General features: G+C 39.8%; 1 protein-coding gene across 2 annotated transcripts in view; it reads left to right on the top strand.

Annotated features, from left to right (window-relative positions):
* Nucleotides 1-19,073, top strand: part of creb3l2 (cAMP responsive element binding protein 3-like 2) — a 35,784-nt gene extending 16,711 nt beyond the window's left edge. Inside the window, exons 2-12 of one of the 2 annotated variants that reach the window (XM_039792201.1) lie at nucleotides 5,464-5,707; nucleotides 7,104-7,318; nucleotides 7,409-7,487; nucleotides 7,832-8,034; nucleotides 8,748-8,894; nucleotides 9,376-9,434; nucleotides 10,534-10,602; nucleotides 13,344-13,443; nucleotides 13,741-13,870; nucleotides 17,230-17,467; nucleotides 18,918-19,073. In XM_039792201.1, coding sequence (XP_039648135.1) covers nucleotides 5,464-5,707; nucleotides 7,104-7,318; nucleotides 7,409-7,487; nucleotides 7,832-8,034; nucleotides 8,748-8,894; nucleotides 9,376-9,434; nucleotides 10,534-10,602; nucleotides 13,344-13,443; nucleotides 13,741-13,870; nucleotides 17,230-17,467; nucleotides 18,918-18,993 — 1,560 coding nt within the window. In that variant the 3' untranslated portion in view covers nucleotides 18,994-19,073. Of the gene's footprint in view, nucleotides 1-5,463; nucleotides 5,708-7,100; nucleotides 7,319-7,408; nucleotides 7,488-7,831; nucleotides 8,035-8,747; nucleotides 8,895-9,375; nucleotides 9,435-10,533; nucleotides 10,603-13,343; nucleotides 13,444-13,740; nucleotides 13,871-17,229; nucleotides 17,468-18,917 lie in introns of both variants that reach the window. The other variant, XM_039792200.1, reaches the window with a different exon arrangement.
* The last annotated feature ends 2,156 nt before the right edge of the window (nucleotides 19,074-21,229 follow it).

Raw genomic sequence — 21,229 nt, 5'->3', positions numbered from 1 at the left:
ATTAGACATCTTCTCAGTGCTCTTTATGGGTGTTTAGTTGCGATGGACTTTTCTTATTAATGGTTTATATTGATCTATTAAGTTAATTGTTAAATTATGTATTAACTATTGACAAATCCATTAGTCACAAGTTATAAACCTATTGGTGACTTGCTAGACTGATTAGTGGAATAAAATAAAAATCTCTTTTAATATTCTCACACAAATGAATAAACAACAGACAAATAAACCGGCAGATAAAATGGTCAGGTTAACCCTTGTGTTGTCTTCCTGTCGACCAAGCAACTTTTAGTTTTTTCTGGGTCGAGATTTGAAATCCAAACTTCTTTTTTTCCACACTTTTGTCACTTTTGCCGTTTGTTTGTTTTCTTACTTTTTGCACCACGTTTTTGAAGATTTTTCCAAAATTGTTATCATTTTTTTCAACGTTCTTTTATCATTTTTTTTCATCAACTGCTATAACCTTGGATAAAACACCCAAATTCAATGAAAGTAGTGATCTGATCATTTATTTTACTTGTGATGAGCATTGTAGGGAACCATCCATGTTATGTTTTGGGACAATTCGGTTGAAAGAAACCCAAATTTCTGATTATAGAAACTTTTTGAAAATGGGTTCAAGTTGACCCGAGGACAACCGGAGGGTTCATTCTGGTTATCTGGTTATGATGAGACACGTGTTGGTAATGTGTGATAGTCTTCAACCTGGATCCAAATCAAACCAATGAGTCATTCAGTTCATCTTGACATAAAGTCTTTTTTTTTTTTTTTTTTTTTTATTGGTGTGTGTTGAAGCTGGGTCATCAGCAAAAGTACACACAGATGAGTCCAGGGCAAGGTATACACACACACACACACACACACACACACACACACACACACACACACACACACAGACACTAATACACACACTCGAGGCAGATGACCCTTGGGCCTGTGTGTGTGTGTGTGTGTGTGTGTATTTTCAGGAGACTCTTCACATCTGGTATTTGCTTTTCAGAGGAGGAAGGTGTTCAAACTTTCCTCCTCCTCCTCTGACCTCCGAAGTTTAAACCTCTGATCACTAAGGGTTAAAACAGACCTCCTACTTCACTTACAGAATAATTACACACCTGAGAGGACATTCCTTCCTCCTCTTTCAGATCGTTAATTTAAGTCCTAACTACCAACACAGCTGTCGAGGCTTTTATTGTGAAGCCTTGTCACTTGCCACTCCGCCTGGTAACTAGTTTTTTAGGGAACAGGTCGACCCCTTTACCTCAGACTGAAATATCGAAACAATTATTGGATGGATTGCAATTACATTTTTGTACACACATTAATGATCCCCAGAGGATGAATCCTACTGACTTTGGTGATCCTCTGACTTTACCTGTAGCACCACCACGAGGTTGACACTTGTTGTTTTGAGTGAAAAAGCGGATGAATTGGCTTTGAAATTTGGTGCACACGTGCATGTCCCCCTCAGGATGAATTGTAACAACTCTGGTGATCCCTTCACCTTTCTTTGTCCAATACTTTTATTAATTTATAACCAAATACCTGCCAAACAAATGACATTTCCAGACGCCTCAGCTGTCCTTAGTGTTCGTTGCTGATTAGCAAATGTCAAAGACAGCTCTGCCTCTGATTGTTCAACAGACTTTTCTGACCTAGTTTGGCGACTTTCCTTCATCAGTATTTCTCTGATTTAAATAAGACATATTGAATGCATAGCAAAGCTTCTCAAAGTACTGTCTCTCTTTGGATGGCACAGGATTTCTGTGTGCAGCACCGATGTTTCGCCAGAACTCGAGCGTTAATCACTCTGCGTTTCCTCCTCCGTCTGCAGACTTCATCGTGGCTTCATTAAAAGATTACAATCTGCACTTTCAGCGATGTTTTCAACGTGTTGCATGGAGAAGAAACATATGAGAATAGCCTCTTTGTTATTGTCACGGCTCCTTTTAGAGTAGTTACTGATACTTGCCCTAGTTCCAGGTTAAACTCCCAGTTTTCCCATTGAGGCTTCAGGTTCTGTTTCCCAGCTGGAGAGTGTCGAGTTACATTCAAACCCAAATAACACCTCTCTGTTAGGCTGAAAAGACAAAGAGGTTTGTGTGTGTGTGTGTGTGTGTGTGTGTGTGTGTGTGTGTGTGTGTGTGTGTGTGTGTGTGTGTGTGTGTGTGTGTGTGTGTGTGTGTGTGTGTGTGTGTGTGTGTGTGTGTGTGTGTGTGTGTGTGTGTGTGAGATGAGTTACGCCCGACCACTGACCGATCCTGCAGCCCGGTCTCCATCACATTTTCTTCTTTCAACCACAACCACACACTCCCACTGCAGAAATGACAGGGAGCGTATACAGATCCTCCCTATATGCGTCTGTTGGTGTGGTTCTGCAAAGTTGGACCTCTCCCATTTCCTTTTCTTAAACAAGATGAGGCTTTATTCCTTTCTGTGTAAAAGTCTTGACACTACAACTTGAGCCCCTGTTTTTGTCTGTATTTTTATTTTCATTTGGGCAAATTAGCATAATTAAAAGTATGGCGAATTAGCTATTTGCGGCTGCTGTTTGCAGTGTGCATGTGGATGTACAGACAACTATCACCGGATTAAAAAAAAGATGTTTCTCAGGCAAGTTCTGCAGTGTCTTTTGTCTTGGATTTCCGAGCAGATTTATGGATATTTATTTGCGATGGACTCCGAAAAGTATGACATTTTTATATGCAAATTGTGAAAGTTGGGCTCCAATGTTTTTTGTTTTTTTTTAAGATTATTTTTGGGCTTTTCCGCCTTTAATGGATAGGACAGCTAGGTGAGAAAGGACAGGGGGAAGACATGCAGGAAATCGTCACAGGTCGGACCCGAACCCTGGACCTCTGCGTCGAGGCATAAGCCCCTCAGCACATGTGTGCCCGCTCTAACTTAATTGTCTCAATGAGCTGCTGCTGCAATTACATGGTGATGTCAAAGGTCATGTAAACCCACAAAATATGGTTTAATTTTTTTTTTAAAGATGGGTATGGCTGTATGTAATTACCCCTCCCTACAACTACACCCTCTTTCTCTTTTACCATTATGTTTTTCTTCTCTGAAATTTAATCTGAATAAAAAGAAACAGAATTGTACCCTCATAGTAAATACTAAACATCTTTTAGCTTCTAGATAAGCGAGTTATAACATATTCAGGGCCATACTTCTGTTTATTGTACATCAATAAACTTCGTTTCAGCTGTAAGAAGACATTTAGAAAGCATTTTTCTCCTTTTTAAAAAACTTTAAAATAATGCTCACTTTTAGCAGAGTTAATTGCGTTATAATTACTATCATCGCAGCAAAACCCACAACTGTCAGCGTCTGAAAAGGTTTAATAATATCAGCAGCACAGTTTGACGTAGACGATGGCTCTTGGTAACTGTAGTGATGTGGTTACCAGGAGACATGGGGGACGGGGGACGGGGGGTGTAAACTACTGTAATGTTTGCCCATGATGTGGTGGGTTTTGGCACATGCATATTCATATTGGCCAAAATATGGAAATGGTGTCATTTCGCTGGATAAATGTGTAAAATATTTTTCTTCCCCTCCTATATTCATGGTCTGCAGTCATTGTTTGCATCACTCACACACACACACACACACACACACACACACACACACACACACACACACACACACACACAGGCCTGAAACCGGCCTTATAGGGCAGCATGAGGTGGCAGGAGTGTGCTGCTGTGTTCATGGAGTTACGAGGTCATTTCACTGAATGTGTGTGTGTGTGTGTGTGTGTGTGTGTTTGTGTGTGTGATAGAAAGTGCTTGAAGCCTCTCGGCCTGTAATTGAATCCACATGTTTGCCGTTCGGCCGTCCACCCTTCTCCTGTTTCCTCCTTCTTGATTTCACTCCGTCTTTGCCTACGTCCCTACATCTATTGTCATTCCTCTTTTGTCTGATGTTACCTAACTCTTAACTTTGTGTGAACTAGATTTCCTTTTCTTTCTTTCCTTCCCATCCCTTTCCCTTTTTTTCCTTTTCTTTCCTTTCCTTTCCTTCCTTTTCCTTCCCTTCTTGTCCTTTCCTCTTTTCTCCTTTCCTTATTTTTTTCTCTTTTCATTTATTTTTCAAATATTTAATTTAATTTAGTTTCCTTACCTAGTTTCTTTCCTTTCCTTCCTTTTTCTCATTTCCTTTCCTTGCATTGTTTCTATTTGGTTTGCTTGCATTGTTTCTTTCCTTCCTTTTCCTTTCATTCCATTCCTTTTCTCTCATTTCCTTCCTTTCTTTATCATTTCCTTTTCTTGCTTTCGTTTTATTTCCTTTCCTTTGCATCGTTTCTTTCTTCTGTGTCCTTTTTTTCCCATTTCTTTCCTCCTCTCAGTTTTCAATGTCACAGTTTCATGCGTATTTGATTTAAATTGTTTATCCCCTCCTCATTGGCTGAGCCCAGACTTCTCCCATATGGCCATTATTTCATTGGACACATTAAGCATATTCTGCCCGGCAACAGAATTTGAGCAGCTGAAGTTACATCAGAACATATTTTAACATTGAGGGGGGCGATGAGTTCGAGTGAGGACAAGACTTTCATTCTGTAGTTTTTATGTGAATGTCAGACATTTACATCATAAGATTGCGCTGTTAACTCTTACTCGTATTAGACTTATTTAAATATTGTGTTACTTAACGGCCAATAAGTATGCCAATGTGGTGAGAGTAGTTCACTTATTTCTAATAAAAGTGAACTTTTCTTAGAACAGAGGACTGTTAGTCGGACAGAGCAAGACATTTGTCAACCAATTGTGACGAACATTTGTCACTTTTTACCAACATTTTGTCGACGAAAATCAAGAAAATATAAGTGAAATATAAGCTAGTGATGATTTGCTGGCTGCTCAACAGTAATTACAGGGATCTCTCTACCAGTTTCAAGCTCGCTAATGTTCACACAGGAACTGTATGTCCGTATGTTATCAACACATCACCTGCAGGGCCTTTTGTTTATGTTTGTCACAACACCTGAAAACGGAGGTCACAACATCTGAACGCTCAGCTCGTTGAGCGATGGAACAAAAAGATAAGGAGCAGGATGGAAGAAAGCAGCAGTGGGAATGTAGTGGAGGAGGACGAAGGGGGGGATGAAAGTGGAGATTAAGGAGGAGGGCTTGTCTGTTAACTTTTTCACCACACTGAGATTCACACGCGCGCACACACACACACAGAAAGAGAAACAGTGATTGGAAACAGTGAAAGACAAGTTTATTATTGGCTGCTTCCGTGTTCCCTGAGGGAGAGCAGAGGAAAACTTCAAGGAAAGGTGGCAATAAAAAGATCTAGTAGTCTATAATTACAGGGCCGGCTGTCACAGACTCTAACCGAGTGACTTTGTATAATTATCGGTCTGTCTCCTCGACTCCGCTGGCTTCACATTGATATTTTATGCTTGCGTTAAATAAGATATTTATAGTGTTTTCTTCCTCCTTTGTGCAGCACTTCTCCGAGCTCCTCGACGATCTGTCCCAGGATGCTTTGCTGGGCCAGCTGCTCAGCGACCCCTTCCTGTCCGGGGTGAGAGGCGGAGTGGAGGCCATGGAGGGGGAGGACGGGAGCGACCTGTCCCCGTCTTCCCCTCTCCCCCCGCACATCACGGCCGAGCACAGCTACTCGCTCTGCGGGGACAGCCGCCCACAGTCGCCGCTGTCGCACCTGACCGGAGAGCAAGGCAGCGACGCCGGTGAGACACAGATCATTGTAGTATCTTAATAATACAGGTTAAAGATATTGCTGTGTAACTGACATTACTGACTGTGTAAGTTTGCTGATTTCAGTGGTGGAAAGTGTGTGTGTGTGTGTGTGTGTGTGTGTGTGTGTGTGTGTGTGTGTGTGTGTGTGTATATATATATATATATTTATATATATATATATATATATATATATATATATATATATATATATATATATATATATATATATATATATATATATTTTGTGTTTACGTACCTGTACTTTACTTGATTTCACTTCATACACTTAGACTTGTTCACTCCTCTACATGTATCAAACAGATATAGCTTCTTGTTACTTTACAAAATATGGTGAATATAACCTGATAAAATACCAAATATTGTTAAAGATAAAAACCAGTGGTTTTAAACATTTTGGCTTGTCACTTCTTTTCTAAAATTAGACATTTCCTCTACAAACTTCTCTTATACTTTGTACAATACATGCATTTTTACCTGTGCATTTATTATTTAATTATTCTTTCTCTTTAAATATGTGTATATATAATATATATGCACACCTTTAAGTCTTAATAGCAGATGTATAGGACCAAATATTCTGTAAACAGAGAAGGAACACAGTCAAATTAATCCACCACCCAGAATCACTTAAAGTGTTCATATTATGCTCATTTTCAGGTTCATAATTGTATTTAGAGGTTGTACCAGAATAGGTTTATGTGGTTTAATTTTCAGAAAACACCATATATGTGTTGAACTGCACATTGCTGCAGCTCCTCTTTTCACCCTGTGTGTTGAGCTCTCTGTTTTAGCTACAGAGTGAGGAATCTCACTTCTGTTCCATCTTTGTTGGGAGTCGCACATGTGCAGTAGCTAGGTAAGGACTACTAGCCAGTCAGTTGCAGAGTATGAGGGCGTGCCACGCTAGCAGCTAGGCGAGCATTATAACGTGTGTTACAAAGTGACCACGTTTGTCTCTGAAGTAAAGGCTGGACTACAACAGAGCTGTTTGGAGCAGTTGGTGAACAGTGTTTTCTGTTGGAGATGGTAAGTCCCTTTGGGGTGAACTTTGGCCTTTTTCACTTTGTAAACCTATAATATGCACAAAAAGATATATAACACAATAAAGGAAAGGGGGAAAAGCCAAAAAGCATAATATGAGCACTTTAATAAAATGTAAGTGAATGACAGTGTTCTTCTCAGTTAAAAGAGTATAAAGTGGAAATAGATAAAAAACAAAAAAACATAGGCTATAGAACATCCGAGTCCTTTTAAAATGTAGAGATGTATTTCAGATGTTGGTCGAGGCATAAAAATGTACAAAAAGGAGTCCATTTAAAATCACAGAAACACTAACAGGAGTCCGTGTTGCTTCTTGTGCAGCAGAGTCTGATGGGGACTCCGCTGATTGGCCCATGGAGCAGGAGGACGCCATTGACAGCATCCTGTGTGAGACTCCTTCCCTCCTCCCCAACCTCTCTCTCTCTCTGGCCTCCAGCGCAGGGCCCCAGGCTCCTGAGGGCCCCGGTGTGGCCCCTGATGCTGCCGCGAGCCCACCTCAGACCACCGTCAGCAGCCACAACCAAAGCAAAGGCCTCAAGGTGAGCGCTCAGGGTGATGATCAGGATGAAAACGGATATTTGTGGTTATTTTTTTTTGTCACGGTTTGTAACCCTGTCTTCTTTCTACAGATCAAAGAGGAGAACATCATCCCCCAGATTAAACTGGAGCCTCATGAAGTGGACCAGTTTCTCAATCTTTCACCCAAAGGTCTGAATTTAAATGTTTCCCCCCTCTCTTCCTCTTCCTCTTCCTCTTGCTGTTGCATGTCGGTTATCTAATGCTACAAGGACCCCTGCTGGCCGTTTGCTGTTACCTCATAATGTGCTCACACTGCAAAAAAGTTGATACTACATTAGTTTATTTTAATGCTACTATCAGCAATAAGACTGTGATAGTATCATGTCCAGTTTTTTAATCAAGACTGTCATCAAAAAATGCACTTTAATTTCCTCTGAGAAAACCTCACTCAACAGTCACTTCATATTTCACCCTGAAATACATTTGCATACGTTTTAATCTTAAAAAAGTCCCTCATAACAATCGTCTTTCAGGTCTGGAGTCGCTGCAGATGCCCCCCACTCCTCCCAGTTCCCTCAGCAGCGACTCTGAGGGCAGTCAGAGCCCTGTCCACGCCCCGCCCGGCCTGTCCTGCCCCACCTCCCCCACCAGCCCTCCTCCATCCCAGGCCGGTCTGAAGGTGTCGCCTCGCGCGGCTTCCTCGCTGTCCAACTCCCCTCTGCTCACCGCTGCTCACGTAAGTAACATCTGATGTCATTTGGATGTTAGTTTGCTTCTTTTCACTCAAAAGGTCTCACATTTGATTACATAGTAGTCTATATCGACGACGTTTCACTTCCGGGATTGTTCAGGTGCCGCCGGAAATTCCGCCGGATGTCCGTCACCTTCTGCTTTCTCTGTGTTGGCGTTCTAACCTCCGGTGGATTTGTGAGGACTATGGTTAACTGCTCCTCAGATCTCTGCAGGGTAAATCCAGACAGCGAGCTGGACTATCTGTCCAGTCTGAGTTTTCTGCTGCACGACTAAAACAACTTTTGAATGTACACACGTTCCTCCAAAACAAGTTCTTTCCAGAGGCTATTTTGCAGCGGCGCCGTTGCTCCGTCCGACGCTTAGCTCCGCCCATGACGATTGTGATTGGTTTAAAGAAATGCCAATAAACCAGAGCACGTTTTTCTCCCATCCCGGAATGCCGTGTGGACTAGGCAGACCCTCCTCCACAGCGCTGTGGAGGAAGGTCTGGCAATGCGAGACTAATTACATATAAACGGCCAAAAAGAAGTGTTACTAATATTATGTTCCAACATGAGACGTCCACTTATTTAGAGTTATTTACCGGCTAATAATAAACTGTATTTCAGTAAACCATCTTCTTGCATCGTTGAGAACTTGCTTCAACAAAACATTTTCTGGGTCATAACGATTGAATTTCTCTTTTTGTGTGTGTAGAAGCTGCAGGGGTCGGGCCCGTTGATGCTGACGGAGGAGGAGCGCCGTACGCTGGTGGCTGAAGGTTACCCGGTCCCCACCAAACTGCCGCTCACCAAATCTGAAGAGAAGGCGCTGAAAAAGATCCGCAGGAAGATCAAAAATAAGGTACAGACTGATATATCAGGCCAGTATATCCATAGCCATATTATTATTAATAAACAATCCAAACAAGTTGTCAATTACAGTTACTTAATGTGAATCAAATGTGGTGATACATTTTGATTCAATGGAGTTTCTGCTCTGATAAGAACAGAAGTGATGAATAGAAGCAAATCACTGGGAGAGATGTTGTCCTTCAAGCATCCATCCTTAAGAAAGTGTGTAGAGTTAAAGCGTAAATAAAAGAAATACGCCGATGAAAGATTGAAGCATGACTTTTTTACCGAAAATAGTGACGGAAGAATCTAGTATTCACAAACGTTCCTCATCTGTGTGCACCTGTTCTTATCAACTCTGACATGAACAGATTATAGGAAGTCATGTTTTAAAAAATAAAGCTGAGGATAACCTCAATACTGGTTGAACTCTGTAACACGACATAAAGTAAACGCTTCTTCTTCTCTAAATGTATTTTTCTTTGTTTTAGATTTCGGCTCAGGAGAGTCGCAGGAAGAAGAAAGAGTACATGGACGCTCTGGAGAAGAAGTAAGTCCTCCTCTTCTTCTCCTTTATTCTATCATCACAGCACAGAGACTGGGACATTCAAATAACTATCGCTCTGCAACAAAACACATTGGCTTTTGCTGCTTTTATTGCTTTTCTGCTCATTTCATTTATTAATGGATTTACTGCAACTCAATTACTGATTTTATAACACATGAAATAGTTCTGTATTCTGTATTTAATATACTATTTACAGTATTTCATATATTATGAGCAAACCTTGAACCAAATATATATATATTGTTTATATTGAACAATCAACAATGTTGCAAAAAAAAGAAAAAAAAATTAAAACCCCAAAATTCAAACGCAAACAATCAGAATTTACCAAAGACAAAAAAAATAATAATAAAAAAATATAAGTTTGAGAAGGAGCAGGCAGAAGCAAATAGCTTATTAGGTCCTGCCCCTACTTCACAATATCATTATATTATAAAACAAATAGATATGCAAATACAGCATACAATCTTTCAGGTCTTACAATAACTTACAACAATATACAACAATACCTTTACATTATAATGACATTTCTATGTTTCGGTCTATTCTTTTCTATATTGGTCAAGTATTGATTTCTTTAATCTATTTTTGAACTTAATGATATTATATATTTACAGATGTAGCTCTTTTTAGAGCCAAACTTATTTATTTAGAATGGCTTTTAGGATGTAGTAGTGATGTGACAATTCCCCTCTCCTCCTCCTGTTTCTATGTAACCTTTTCTGATTTTGCTGTTTTCTATGTTTCATTCTTTTTGATGTATGTTATGTTGTTTTAGTCTTGGTTCTTGATGTAAATCTCTTTGGATACCTCCTGGTTGCTGTAAAGTGCTATATAAAAAAATGTTGATTGATAGAAATATATTATTGTAAGGTTGAAATGAGGCTTTGTGCGTGTGCGCAGAATAAAATCGAGGGGAATTTTGTCGGCTACAAAAACGGCAACTACAAATGTAATGAGAAACAAATTAGATATTTAAAAAAAAAAAAAAAGGAAATATATGCATCTAGTCATGCTACTGTAGATGGATACATAGAAAATGTCCAGTCACTGATCCTGCAGTACTCCTGTCTGACCACAGGGTGGAGACCTGCTCCAACGAAAACAACGAGCTGCGCAGGAAAGTGGAAACTCTGGAGTGTACCAACAAGTAAGAACAACACAGTCGGTGTACACAGATTATACACACATACTGTACATATTAATACACTCACTGCACATGTGATTGACTTCGTATAAAGGTCCTGGAACATGTGTTTTAGACTCTCCACCCATTAAATTCAAGTAGTTCTGATTTTGGAGTAATGATGTTCAGGTAACAAAAAGATTGTTTAATAGCTAGACAACATCTATATATTCCTACATAGCTGTATCATATCAACAATAAAATACATGTAGTAATAATAATAATAATAGTTATTAATAATCATTTATTTATCTTGTTTTCTTGCATGCAAACAGCTTCAGGTAACACTACAACGCAGTGGTGGAAAGTACATTTACTCAAGTACAATTTTGAGGTACTTGTACTTTACTTAAGTGAATCCAATTTATACTTATATTTCACTACATTTCAGAGGGAAATGTTTTTCACTTCATTTATTGAACCGGTGCAGTTACTTTGACTTTACATACAAAACATATGATCAACTTATTAATTATGATGCATTGTTATCGATTAAAGGTCCCACATAACCTCACAGCTGTTTTCCGTTGCCGACTCAGGTTGGAGTTGTACTTTATCATCATGTACTTATTGAAGTTTTTACTATTTAATTATCTTATTGCACACAAACCTGTGTGTACAAATTAATAATCTTGTGCACATAAAATAAAAAAATAAAAAGAAGTAATCTTTTGGGACCTTGAAGGCTGCATAATGACAAAACACTCTAAAAAGAGCCATTTTGCAATGTGAGTACTTTTACTTTTGATACTTTAAAGGTGCTCTAAGCAATGTTGGGTGACGGCACTTCTTGTTGACGTTCAAAGTATTTTGACACAAAACGAGGGTAGCTCGACCCTCCCTCCTCCTCATCCCGTCCCCTCCCCCTCCCCCTCCTTTCCACACACTAATCTCCCAACCCCCACCCCCAAGTCCTTCTTGTCGGTTATTGGCTGGAACACTGTTTGTTATGTTTGGTGGTGCAGGTTGGCGCAGTTTGTTTTTTTGTTTGTGGAGCCTGGGCTGTCTACAGAGACCGCAGTGTGTTTAGGGGACAGGCAGCTCACAGATAGTGAGGAGATGTTTGCTGTATGTGACAAAAAAATTTGTAGCCTAAAAAACGCGGGACAGAGCACCTTTAATCTTCGTAGATTCTGTCAGTGGTGACACAGATGTGCGAGCTGCAGGAAAGGTCTCAGTCACAATGATTCAACAGTGGCGGTGACAGTCAAAACAGCAGGAAGTTAAACAAGGGAGGATTCAGTTCTGAAAATGAAAATGTCACTCTGAATCCAACCCTGTCACATCCTCAGGGATTTCACTTTCAAAATTGAATATACAATTTTTACTTTTTACAATCCTTTTAAAGGATTTGTTTTTATCACACACTGTGTAGCTGAGAGGATCATGGAGGGAGGATGTTTCAGGAAACAGAATTTTATTATTGAATCAAAAGCTCCCTGTAGATCTGTTCAAAAGCAATTTTGCACCCATGCATAATCATGAGGCTATTTGAATGTAAAATGCTCAAGCTGCTTCAATTTAGACTGTGTTGTTTGCTCTTGTTCTGCATGGATGAACTGTGTGTGTGTGTGTGTGTGTGTGTGTGTGTGTGTGTGTGTGTGTGTGTGTGTGTGTGTGTGTGTGTGTGTGTGTGTGTGTGTGTGTGTGTGTGTGTGTGTGTGTGTGTGTGTGTGTGTGTGTGTCTGTGTCTGTCTTTGTGTCTGTCTGTGTGTGTCTGTGTGTGTGTGGTGCACTCAGTGAGTGCAGTGTATACATCTGACTGGAACACAGCTGTTTTGGGTCTTGTTTTCCACTCAGTGGTTAAAGTGGGCTTTCTGTCTGAAAGTTAAATGAACCAGTTTTGTGTGTGTGTGTGTGTGTGTGTGTGTGTGTGTGTGTGTTTAGTGTGTGTTGATGCTGGTGCAACTGGACAGTGTCTTGTTAAGCTGCCCTTTTAACGAAGCAAACAATGGAACAAATCCTCTGACTAATGCTGAATAAAAGACATTAACTCTGAACAGTTTTGTTCCTGTTTATACGCGTTATTTTATTTACATATAAACGGGTGAAAGAAGATATTTTACTTACAGTGAAGTAATACTCTGCTACAAGTAAAATCATTCAGAATGTTAGTTACTGTAAGTAAAAGAACAAAAAATATTAGCATGAAAATATATTTAAAGTACCAGAACTAGTCATCATAATGCAGAATGGCCCATTTTGGAATCATATATATTAATATATGATGATATATTTTGTATTATTAATCTGAATCTGCAAAGTAACTAAAGTTATCAAATAATAAATAAAAAATAATAAAAGTAAAAGCTACAATATTTCCCTCTGAATTGTAGTGGAATATCAGTATAACGTAGTAGAAAATGGAAACACTCAAATAAAGTAAAAGTACCTAACAGGTGTAAGTACCTTACACCACTGCATATTATTTATATATACAGTATATAAAAGATGGTGGTGTATAACAATGGAAAATGTAGATCTTTTACTAAAGGAAAAAAATACATGTGCTTTGACAAAACTGCGACAAATATTTACATCAAAATATGTCAATTCTTGCAACTAGTACTCCACATTTCAAGTTGTTGTGGACTGTTGTGTTTTGTGTGTGTCTCTAATCTGTGTATATTACATGTATGTGTATGAGTGTGTGTGTCTAACCTGTGTGTGTGTGTCTAACCTGAGTGTGTGTTCTTCCTCCCCAGGTCTCTGCTACAGCAGCTGCAGTCTCTGCAGGCGGCGGTGGCCGGCAAAGTCCCCAAGTCCTGCAGGATGGCAGGCACCCAGACTTCATCATGCCTAATGGTACTTGTACAGTGTGTGTGTGTGTGTGTCTGTCTGTGTGTGTGTGTGTGTGTGTGTGTGTGTGTGTGTGTGTGTGTGTGTGTGTGCGCGTGCGTGCGTGCTAACAGGAGATTGTGGTGGTGAAACATTGATTAAAATATTAAATTTGAAACATCTGCTTCCATCATTCATTAGCAGCTTAGCATTTATAATTTATTTCTCTCTCTCTCTCTCTCTCTCTCTCTCTCTCTCTCTCTCTCTCTCTCTCTCTCTCTCTCTCTCTCTCTCTCTCCCTCTCCCCCCCCTGTCCTTCTGTAGGTGGTCGTGTTGTGTTTTGCTCTGTTTTTGGGGAGTTTCTACCCCAGCAGTTTGACTCCATGCTCCACCATCACTGCAACTGGCCTCGCTTCTAAACAGCTGGCTGTCAAAGAGTCCTACACAACCACAGGTAATTAAACTATACACTCTATAAACTTTCTAAGGTGATGTTGCTGACCGTTGGTGTTGAAAGCTTGTTGGGTGGCCTCCAAGTTGTCAAAAATAATCTTATTCATTAAGATTCACACCTGATGGTGTCTGAACAGCCTCTTCTTTATTGCAGGAAGAGACAAATTAAAGGTGAAATGTCATCTTATAGGTCCCATATTGTAAAAAGTGAGATTCCCATGTTTTTGGGGTTTATGAAGCAGGTCAAGGTGCTATATAAATACTGTGACAATACCAGAACCACACCTGATGGTGTCTGAACAGCCTCTTCTTTATTGCAGGAAGAGACAAATTAAAGGTGAAATGTCATCTTATAGGTCCCATATTGTAAAAAGTGAGATTCCCATGTTTTTGGGGTTTATGAAGCAGGTCAAGGTGCTATATAAATACTGTGACAATACCAGAACCACACCTGATGGTGTCTGAACAGCCTCTTCTTTATTGCAGGAAGAGACAAATTAAAGGTGAAATGTCATCTTATAGGTCCCATATTGTAAAAAGTGAGATTCCCATGTCTTTTGGGGTTTATGAAGCAGGTCAAGGTGCTATATAAATACTGTGACAATACCAGAACGCTCAATCCACAGAGAAATGCACACAGCCTGTATTCAGAAACTGCCTTTTAAATGAGCCGTCAAGACTGTGATGTCACAACTATACTATTGGTGCGTTCTTTTTGTCTTGTAATCGCGACTAGTAGCTTGAGTGTGACGTCACATCCATGTCGAAAAACGAATAACCGCGGGTTGTTGCGTTCTTTTTGTCACACAATACTACGAGTCGGAGAAAAGATGGATTTTTGTAACATTTTTAGTAACATTTAGGATTCTATTCACCCAGTTATTGACATATTACACACATATATTTCACAGTTTGATACATGAAAATTACGTTTTGATTAACGTTAGGCTACTGTTGCATGTTGGTGAATAAGGACGCTGCACAAAGCTCTGCTTTCTGCTCAAGACTCGGCTTAAAACCATTGTTGTCATATAGCAACCGAGCGTCTCTAGCCAATTTCAGCTGCACAAGCTACAAAATAACTAATTAGGCGGTATTTAACTCATAATAAGACTGTAGCGACATGCCTATAGGTAGCAGTATACAGTGCTATGTGTACGACTTCTTCATTTGGTTACAACAACGACAAAAGTGCTTAAAATTGTAGAAAACCACAATGTTTACTACGTGTGATGCACGATGTAGCCATCTTTGAAAGTGAGCTCGGGGTCCTCTGAGTTCAGACGACTTGACAGTCGTATATATACGACCTCGGGGGCGTTCTTTTTGCAACTTCCGGTTCGTAACTCCGGAAAACGACTCGTAGATTGACTTCGGTGGACAAAAAGAACGCACCATAAATATAGGTAGAAAGTGCCACTACAGTGGCGTTACCAGGCCAGCTGACAGTCTTGCCTGGGCCCGGGACGAGATCTTAGATGGGCCCCCCCCTCGCGGCCAGATCTCTCCTTTTCCCTTGCTCTTCCTCTCCTCACATCTCTTACTGAAATTAAGTGTGTAATCAGTCTCTGATCCATCTTGCTCAGACTCTCCGACAGGGCCAGCGAACCTCTTCCACACAATCTCTCTATCTCTCTCTATCTCTCTCTCTCTCTCTCTCACGGGTAGCCTGACTCTGTCCCTCCGTTCGCAGCCGGGCCCCTCCCGCATCACTCTCTGTCGTCACCTGACTGCAGCTGGATCTCTCTCTGTCTCATCCTTACTGATGGAGCTACCAAACTCAACTGTTTCTGTCAAAGTTAACGTGTTGTGTCAGGCTTTTATACAAGCTAATGGACGTTAACATTAGAGCTGGCCTGTTACGTTATGTTACAAGGCTCAGAACGTTATTGCCGCTGGTTCTTACCTTGCTTACGTTGACAGTTCCAGCTTCACCGTCACCACCTTTTTTAAATATTTGTTTAGAAAATCTCTAAGGCCTCTATTTTCTTCTTCTTCTTCTCTCTTTCCTTTTCCGAGCTCCGGACTTGTGCTGACCGGACATTTTGAGCGTATTCGAACTTCAAATCAAGTGACAATATCAAATTTTGATCAGTGGCCAAACCATTTTTATGTTGGGGGTGGGGGGGTTCTTGACCACCATTTCCAGGACAATTAGGAAGAAAACAAATAAAACGCTTTTATGTAATTCAAATATTATGCTACATATTTTTTTCCACAAATAGGCCTATTTAAAAAAAAGATTTTTAATTCTTCCATAATTTAATGAGGGCCCAGTTCTGGGCCCCCCCCCTACTGTGGGCCCGGGACAACAGACCCGTTTGTCCCCCCCTATCGGCGGGCGTGGGCGTTACAGTCATTTCCCGGCTGCAATGACAGTGCCGAGACTCTGAAAGCACAGTTCCGGAATACCCGGAAAACTGACCAATCAGAGAAGACTGGGCTTTCTCGGGAGGGGGGCTTAAAGGGACAGGCGCTAAACACAGTGTTTCAGACAGAGGGTGAATACAGGTATAGTATATTCAGACAATAATGTGTTTTTAGTACATTAAAGCATGTAAATCTGTTCTAGTAGAAACCCAAAATACAAGTATGATGCTGGAAATTAGCATAATATGGGACCTTTTTAAGTTGAAGAAACCTCAACATTAACAAGTGATCACAATTATACAAACATTTTATACACATATTTTGAACGATATAGAAATGCTATTGTTTCCAATTTAACCACAAAAACATCAATATATTCATTTGTGTGCAGCTACAATAAGATATGCACCCTGAGACTGGCTATAAAATAATTATTGAAAGTAGACTTTTAGACAGTTTTCAGCTAAACTGACCTTTCCTGCTGTTTCCATTGTAATGAATCATTACATCATTAGTTCTCGACTATAAAACTGTGCAGGCCCATTATAACCTCGCCAATAATCAGATTCCACCTACAACACTGCTATGAGAGCTACAGAGCTACTGATTACAAGGGCTGACCTTTCACTACATCCTCTTTACTACCTCCCACACACACACACACACACACACACACACACATTTTTAATAGAGTCCAGATATCATTTTCTTAACAATCAAATCCAGTTTCCTGTCCAATCCTGCCCACACAAACAAACACACAGGCAGTTTTTCAAAAGGCAGAATATATCTTAAATAGCATGTGTACAGGATAGTGTGTATTTGTGCGTGTTGCTCCCATGCATGACTGGTGCCACTGGTGTGTGTTCAGTCTGAAAAGGTTGAAAAACGTTATTATCCTGTTTAAGATACAGAGCGAAGTTTTTCCTCAAACAGGGATATATTAAAATAAAAAAGTTAATTAAAATGGTTTTTTTTTTCTTTTTTTAGTGAAGTCGAGGAATCTGTTATCAACGTTCGAAGACGAGCAGCCACACCTCCTCGGTCTAGGCGGGGAATATCCCGCCCAATGGGAGGACACGTCGGCTGTCGTCATGGCAGTGTGGCGTCGCTCAGAGCAACAGAAAGTGGCGGAGGTGGAGCCCAACATGGTGGAAACACACCCACCCTTCAGAAATAAAAGCAATGAGACGCAGACATCGAAAAACCTGCTGCTGGACCTGCAAAGGTAAACACACACAAACTTTATAGTTATTTAGAATATATAACTTAGGGACGTCTACAAATTTCAACACCGAAAAGAGTTACAACAAACATATTTATTAATTTAACTTATTTTTTAAAAGTTCTGTAGTACAACTAGCAGGAGACAAGTTATAATTGAGGTAAGTTTGGAGACACAAACTTATTTAATCATTAAATTAATAAATATGTTTGTTGTATCTCTTTTCGGTGTTGTAATTTGTAGACGTCCAGCATTCGTCTTACTGCCGGTAGCAGCAGAGAGCAGACGCCAACAGGCAAGGGTTATTTACATAAACTCCTGGTGTACTTACAAACTTTCCAATCCATCGTTTTATAAGTAAATAACCTATTTGTACTACTGTAGAGGTTTGGTATCATTTCGGGCATTATTAGTGGGGTAACTTACAAGATACACTCTTGGATCCATTAGCGCCTGCACTAAGCTAACCAGCTGATAACGCTAACTCTCCCAATGTTCGACCCAGGTGAAAAAAGCTTCTGCGGGGTTGTTTGGCTCGAGGTCATGGTGCAAAGGACCCTCGGGTGAAATTACTCCCAACCATAAAACTCTGACAAGTAGTTTAAATAAGCCCTTGATATAATGAAAATCTGGATGACATTTGTTTCCCTGGTCTCACTACACAAAGAGATTCTTTGCTGATTTAAAGGAACACGCTGACTTATTGGGAATATAGCTTATTCACCGTAACCCCCAGAGTTAGACAAGTCGATACATACCCTTCTCATCTCCGTGCGTGCTGTAAAGCTGTCTGACATCTCCAGCGGCATCAGGCCATCACAGAACAGGCAGGTGAATGGTTCCAGTAATCCTACTGCTCCGAATAAATGACAAAATAACGCCAACATGTTCCTATTTACATGTTGTGATTTGTAGAGTCACAGCGTGTACAAAAAACAACGTAACATGAGACACAGCCATCTTCTAACCGTAAACAAACCAGGAACTATATTCTCAGGCGGAAGAATATAGTACTTGGGCGGAGTGATATGCTCGCAGCAAGCCTGTCTGAGAATATAGTTCCCGGTTTGTTTACTGTTAGAAGATGGCTGTGTCTCATGTTAGGTTTTTTTTGTACACGCTGTGACTCTACAAATCACAACATGTAAATAAGAACATGTTGGCGTTATTTTGTCACTTTTGTCACAATTCGGAGCAGTAGGCTAGTTGGAACCAGTTACCTGCAGGATCTGTGCTAGGCTAAGCTAATGCTGGAGCCGTCAGACAGCGTTACAGCACGCACTGAGATGAGAAGGGTATGTATCGACTTGTCTTACTCTGGGGGTTACGGTGAATAAGCTAAATTCACAATAAGTCGCTGTGTTCCTTTAAATCTAGCTCTGTGTCATCTTAGTGTGGGAAGTGACATATTGTTTCATGTTGTCCTAACACACCTCTGATCCTTGTCTCTCAGGTCTCTGGAGCAGAGGACGAAGGAGAGCAGCAGTAAAGTGATAGAGCTGGAGCGAACGGTCAACGAGACCTCCTGAGGTTCAAGTCAACACCCACCCTAAACGCCCCTCCATCCCGGGACCCCACCTCCCTTACACCCCATGATGACCTTTGACACCGTAGAGCATGGTTCAGTGTCCTGGAGCAAACCTCATACAGTAGTTCCCACTGCCGATTGTTCCATCTCTGCTTAATCAGATACACTGTAATAGTAGTAATAATAGTAGTAATAATAATAACAATAATAATAATAATAATAATAATAATAATAATTTCAAAGAGGCACTGGTTGCCTTAGTTTCTTAAGTAACGTTGCACTGAATTATTCTTACATGAGTCAACTTATCAGTTGTATCTGTTGTCTTAATTGACCCGGCTTGAATCACGTTGAGATAAATTCAAATAGATGTATTTAATGATGCAGCGTGGCATTTATTCCAGTGGAAAGTTTATTAAAATATGACACGTGAGGCTTTTTACAGGACACTGAAAGAGAACCTTTGTATTTATAGAAACCTTGTTTGTTTTGTTAAAGTTATTGCTTTTTGTAGTTCTTCTAATGTTTTTATTCCATTCCAGTGAGGCATACATCCCATTTTGATACTTGTTTGTGTTCATGTTGTTTTTTGTTTGTTTTCTTTTGCTATTTTATTGTACTCTTTTATATATTGTTATTGTTATATTGTTATATATTTTCTACAGCTGACTTGACATTTCAAACATCGAGGGCTTAACTTGGGGGTTCCTGCACTCATTTGAAAAAAAAGTTTCAAAATCTTTGTTGATTTAAAAACACCATATTTTGGATGTTTATAGTGTGCTGATCAATCTGCAGCTCAAATCTGCTATTTTCTCACAATTAATACCGAATCCAGTTAAATAAAAAGCAAAAGAGAGCACCTTGGGTGCGAGTCAAGAGTCAAAAGCATCTTGAGGGGACTATTTTTTTGTAAGGTTGCTCTTATAGCTTTTGTGTGCAGTTGAGAACTACACCTCCTTTAAGAATAGTTGGACATTTTAGGATATATCCTTTATTTGGCTTCTTGTGGAGAGTTAGATGAGAAGATCGATACCACTCTCAAATTTGTATGGTAAAAAATGAAGCTACAGCCACCAACCAGTTGGCTTAGCTTAGCATAAATACTGGAAACATAGGGAAACAGCTCTTATATGTCCAAAGATAAAAAAAAAACAAAAAAACACCCACCAGCACCTCTAAAATTCATAAATTTCCAAATGAGATTTGAGGTATTCATTTGTGAGCTTCAGAGGTGCTGGTAGACAGGTTTTGTTACCTTGTTACCTTAGACAGAGCTACGCTAGCTGTTTCCATGCTAAGCTAAGCTAAGAGCCTGCTGTCAGTAGCTTCATATTTATTGTACAGACATGAGTGGTATCGATCTTCTCGTCTAACTCTGTGCAAAAAGGTGAAAAGGCGTATGTCCCCAAATGTCAGCCTTTGTCTTAAAAAAAGTGTGATGTAACCACAGAATGAACTTTCTGCACTAACTGTATTTGGCCTTTAATCCTGCGATGCTTTTGCCTTAATCACTTTTACTGTCAGTTCCAAGAGTCTTTATTTGCTATTTTTCAGCATTTGCCAAATAACTTTTCCCCGACATGAAAAAAAGTATCTATTTTTGTAAATATAAGTTGTTAATAAATAAGCAAGTCTAAATATGTCTGGGATCTGTAGTTTATAAACCAATCCATAATTCATTCAGAGTTTATTTTGGATGCAATGTTGTTGATAAATTATAAATGTAGCTTCACAGTTTGTCCTGACTTTCTGTTGGGTTTACTTTGTTAATTACAGGTCATGGCTTTAAAAGTCTCACTTGTCTACTTCAAGTGTATAACGGATGGATTCTTACATTTCTGAGCTTTATTGAAACATGTTATTTCATGTATGTTACAGACCTCTTGTGTTCCAGGTCTGTGCATCCATGTTGTAAATACAAACACATTTGTTAATAATTAAATAGTATTAAGTAAATTAAGCCCAGAGACATAAGAAATTGTGACTCACACTGTGAGGATGAGTCAAAGTGTCAACAGAAATAGATCCCAGTGCTGTTTAGAGACTATAAAACAATATTTGTATATCCTGGTCTCATATTTTAAGCTTTGTAGATAAATCAGTGGCTAGATTGTCAAAGATTTATTGTTAAATCTGTATGTAAGGACGCATTGATGATAGTCTTTGCTCCAAGCCACAGCAACTTTCTTCACTCACTGCTGAGTCTATAAACAGTAGAGATCATAGGAAACACA

This window comes from Perca fluviatilis, chromosome 23, assembly GCF_010015445.1.
Source record: "Perca fluviatilis chromosome 23, GENO_Pfluv_1.0, whole genome shotgun sequence".
Lineage (NCBI taxonomy): Eukaryota > Metazoa > Chordata > Actinopteri > Perciformes > Percidae > Perca > Perca fluviatilis.
Note: the sequence above shows the minus strand (reverse complement) of the source record. Positions and strands in the feature narration are given on the sequence as shown.